This window comes from Eucalyptus grandis, chromosome 3 (assembly GCF_016545825.1).
Source record: "Eucalyptus grandis isolate ANBG69807.140 chromosome 3, ASM1654582v1, whole genome shotgun sequence".
NCBI lineage: Eukaryota > Viridiplantae > Streptophyta > Magnoliopsida > Myrtales > Myrtaceae > Eucalyptus > Eucalyptus grandis.
The window spans coordinates 51818737-51822741 of NC_052614.1; the positions used below are offsets into that span (position 1 = coordinate 51818737).

At 46.8% G+C, this 4005-nt stretch overlaps 1 protein-coding gene across 1 annotated transcript; it reads right to left on the reverse strand.

Annotated features, from left to right (window-relative positions):
- Positions 1 to 2611: 2611 nt before the first annotated feature.
- On the reverse strand, positions 2612 to 3265 carry LOC120291949 (UPF0481 protein At3g47200-like). The gene has a single exon (XM_039309766.1). The coding sequence runs from the start codon at positions 3263 to 3265 to the stop codon at positions 2612 to 2614; it is 654 nt and encodes a 217-aa protein (XP_039165700.1).
- Positions 3266 to 4005: the final 740 nt, after the last annotated feature.

The following is a 4005-nucleotide window of genomic DNA, read 5'->3' on the forward strand; positions in this document are numbered from 1 at the left end:
ACAAGCACGCCGACACTCATACATGGCTGTCACCGCCTGTGCGGGGGGCGGAACGCCTGTTCCTGGGTATTGTTTTTTTCCCATCCACCACAGACAACACTCGCAGCCAGCCCGTGGACAACACTTGCTCGACCTCAAACTCGGAGCTTTGGTTAGGGCTCGAGTTTCGAGCTCGGCCTCAAGTTATCTCACCGCAAACGAAGCTCAACGCAGTCTCCATCTGGCGGCTTGCCGTCCCTCCTTGACCTGAAGCGGCCATGAGCCGACTCGAGCTCGAGCCATGGCAGACGCAAGAGGAAAGAAAAGAGAAGTGGAGAGAGGAGGGGGAGAGAGAGTTGTGGGCAGAAACGGAGGGGAGGAGAGAGAGTAGATGGGAGAGAGACGGAGTTCATGGAGAGAGTGGGCGCTGACAGCTGGGCCCAAATTTGCCACGTGTCGACTTTTGTATGGTGATATATTTTGCTAAAACCCACCCAATATTTTCTCGGCGATGCAGGGGCGTGACTACTGAGCACTAGCACTGACGCCTTCTCTGAATAGCATGTTGGCCACCGGAGGGGGAAGCCAAGCTGGATTACTTGCTGCTCCGCCATCCACTTGTTGCTGACGCTCGCCGTGATTCTCTTTCCCATGTGGCTTTTTGATAGTCGATCTTCCCATTTTCTAGCAGACAAAAAGCTCCGAGCTTCATGGCTGTGAATAGACCGATGGCAATGACAAGCGGTCTCACTGACCAATGAAAATCCTCAAGGTGCTGATATTTCTTTAGTCCCAGGACAGGTATCGAAAGTGACCAATTTCCACCTCCGCTGGATCGGCCATGAAGCTATTCGATTCGTCCCCAAATGTCAATAACCCTGGAAACTTCACAATGAGGCACCCGTTCGGTGAGATCCAAGATATCCTCCCGCGGCGCAAGCGCCTTCCCATTTACGCCACCACTTGAACCGAGGGCTAAGAACATTGGCTTTTAATCATTCAAATTGGCCTACGCTGTAGGACTCCGCCATCTGTAAATCCAAAGAACTTCCTTTCCTGAGGTTCTTCATCCCGATGAATCCGACAGCAACACTTCTGTCGCGGTCAATGGGATGGAGAATGCCCACAGATGAGCGCTTCTGGTCCTCCTCCTTCAACCGTGCCCAATCTCCAGCGGCCAGGCCATAAGTGGCTCGCGCTAACTTCGAGACGTTAGTTCTCAAAGGGGTCATGTTTCAGCCTCCACGGGACACTACTAAGGGAGCTCCACGGTTGACTGACAAAACCATCCCCACATGACACTAGTGATGGTGCGCTGGTCGTTGCCTGCTGTCGTCTGTACGTTAGCCTCTTGAATGGACCGACGGGGGTTGTGAAGCCCGTTGCCGGAGTTACTGAGGATGTGTGTAGGAGCCTTTCACTAAAAGATGATATAGGGACGGTTTGCTGCTGTCTCCAGGACCTGCTTGAGCGGAACGATCTATTTTTCTCTGACCCAACAGATTTTATTAATCAGAATTTTTTTTGTTAACAAAGGAAGATTGCATGGTGAATTTATACCTGATTAGTTTTTAATGAATATGAAATCATGGACAAAATTCCAGAATCCATTGAGAACTTTCTAGTTGATCAAATTAAGTAACTCCTTCCCTCCTAAAAATATTCAAGAGCATTTTTTTCCCCGGATTCAATCTTAATCATATTAGCTCCAGAATGTTTATACTTTTAGTATAGAATGAGTTGAAAAACATGATCATGGATATCTTAATCGAACTGCTTTTACTTGCTTGTTTAAACTAATTCAAGTGTACTAGTCAATGGGCAAATGAGCTTATCGTTTCCTTCTGCTCAGCAGTCAGTGGCCTTTGCTCCGCTCAAGGTCAGCAGTTGGCAGCCCTTGGCACTTGCAGGGCGCTTGGCTTTGTGCTCGGCCTTTGGTTAGCTCAAGCTTACCAGTCGGTAGCCCTTTGCCCAGTTCGAGCTCAGCAGGCCTTTACACTAGCAGTTTCAAGCATTAACCAAATCCATATGTTTGGCCAAGTGCATCGCAGCATCAAACAAAAACCCAATGCAAATATGTGGCTGATTGGCTGATCTGTCCAAATATGATCACAGCAGACCGCTTGGCTCATAATCGAATCAACAACACCATCATCAAGCAAAGTAGGAAAATGCCAAATAGGATGACAGAAGCATCATCAAGCAAAAGTCATCATTAAATGCTTGAATCCATCGAACTTTGTTATTTGCATTGCTAAAATGGAATCTTACAAGACAAAAAACTCAATTGCTCCCAAAGAGAGCCAACCACAGATGAGCTAAAACCCCACCGATCCCCTTCATCTAGTCACTGGTCAAAGCCCATCCTACAAGAAGCAATCCAAAACTCCAAAACGTACACCAACAACAACCAATCACAACCCCAAAACAGAACAACAACAAGCAATCACAGCCCCATTAGTATCCACATCTTCCCACAGCTCTACGACCGGCATCCCATCCTCTTCAGTAGACGCACCTTCATTAGGGCAGAAAATATGGTACTTTAACAGCCACGAAATGGTCAGTCCCTCTTTCTGCTTCGTAGAATGAACAATATCACGACCGAGACACATCTGCTAAACAACAAATCCTAGCGGGGGGAGAAATAGGCAAGTATAGCCATAACGGTCTGTGTGATGCTGAGAACCACGATTAAGATAGCCGAGAAGAGCGATATGACTGACCACGGACAGGAAAAGTAAGTGCGCATCATCTTCGCCCTGTTGCTGCGGTAGTACGATTCAAGCTCCTCGAACTGCTTGGACAGAAAACAGTCATGAACATTGAAAGAAATGCTCTTCCCAAGCTTGCTGAACAGATCAGCCACATACTGGTCATCACGAGAATAGAGTGCCATGATCCCATCTGAACGGAGAAGAGACACGTCCTTTGGCTGATTGATGAGGCAGTGCATGAAGGAAACGTAATCAGTCATGTACTTGGACCTGTTTTCCCGGCATTGTTCCAGGGACACGCAGTTTATCAGCACGGTGGTCATGAAGTCGTTGATTGCGATTTCTGGTATCTGGAGTATCCGTTCATGGAAACTTATGTCCAGCAAGCTGTCTGCCTTCTCGGACTCGAAGTAGATTCTGGAGGACCTTAGCTCGGTCACACATGGTACGGACTGAGCCAATGACCAGGACTCCTTCGTGGATTTGGGGCATGCCGGAGACAAACTTTTGTACAACAGGTCAAGTAGATGCTCGCCTTCAAGATTCTCCCAAGATTTGAAAAGGGCCATGGGTCTCGGATATGTTATTTATTTTTTGTGATCCCACATTTTAGACCTGCATTTTTTCTTAAAGTTGCGACTGTTCGATCCACGCTTCGTACCCTTTCGTGACAACCGCCCGTCTTGATGAGAGACGATGTATAAATAGGAACGTACGTTCATTTCTGACAGGTGATGACAAGGTCTAACTCAAACTCTTTCATTTAGAATATACCATCAAGATGAGAGTGAATTGGGTAGTAGAGTGTCCCCAATTTTTCTTTGATTTCAGGTTTTTCTGACGAACGCGAACAAGAACAATGACTGGAGGTTTGTCTTAATTGATCCTGACTTCCGCATATGAATTTTTATGTCTAACATTTGGTATCAGAGTGTGTTAAAAGCCTCTGCCTTGTTTTGTTATATTTTGGTGTATTTTCGGTGTATATTCAGGCTTTAAGAACATGAACAGTAACTTGAAGTTTGGAGGCCAAGAGAAATTCACCGATTCTAGGCAAAATCCGGCGACCCATCCCTCGAATTCGGACCCGTACGGTCGCACCGCCATAAGGAATATTAGTCATGAGTTATTTCGGAATTTCGGTGTTCGCCGGAGGCTAATTGGGCGGCGGAAGTCGCGGTGGTTGAGGATTTGTGTTTTGGGAATTTTCTTATGATTTGGGGTTTATTTCTTCGTCATTTTCGCCGAAACTTGTACCCATGTGGTCGTGCCGACATGCTCTTCAAAACCCACTATTTATTTTTGCCTG

Coding starts and splice junctions, on each gene's coding strand:
- LOC120291949 (XM_039309766.1), bottom strand. CDS start 3,265: ATGGCCCTTTTCAAATCTTGGGAGAATCTTGAAGGCGAGCATCTACTT.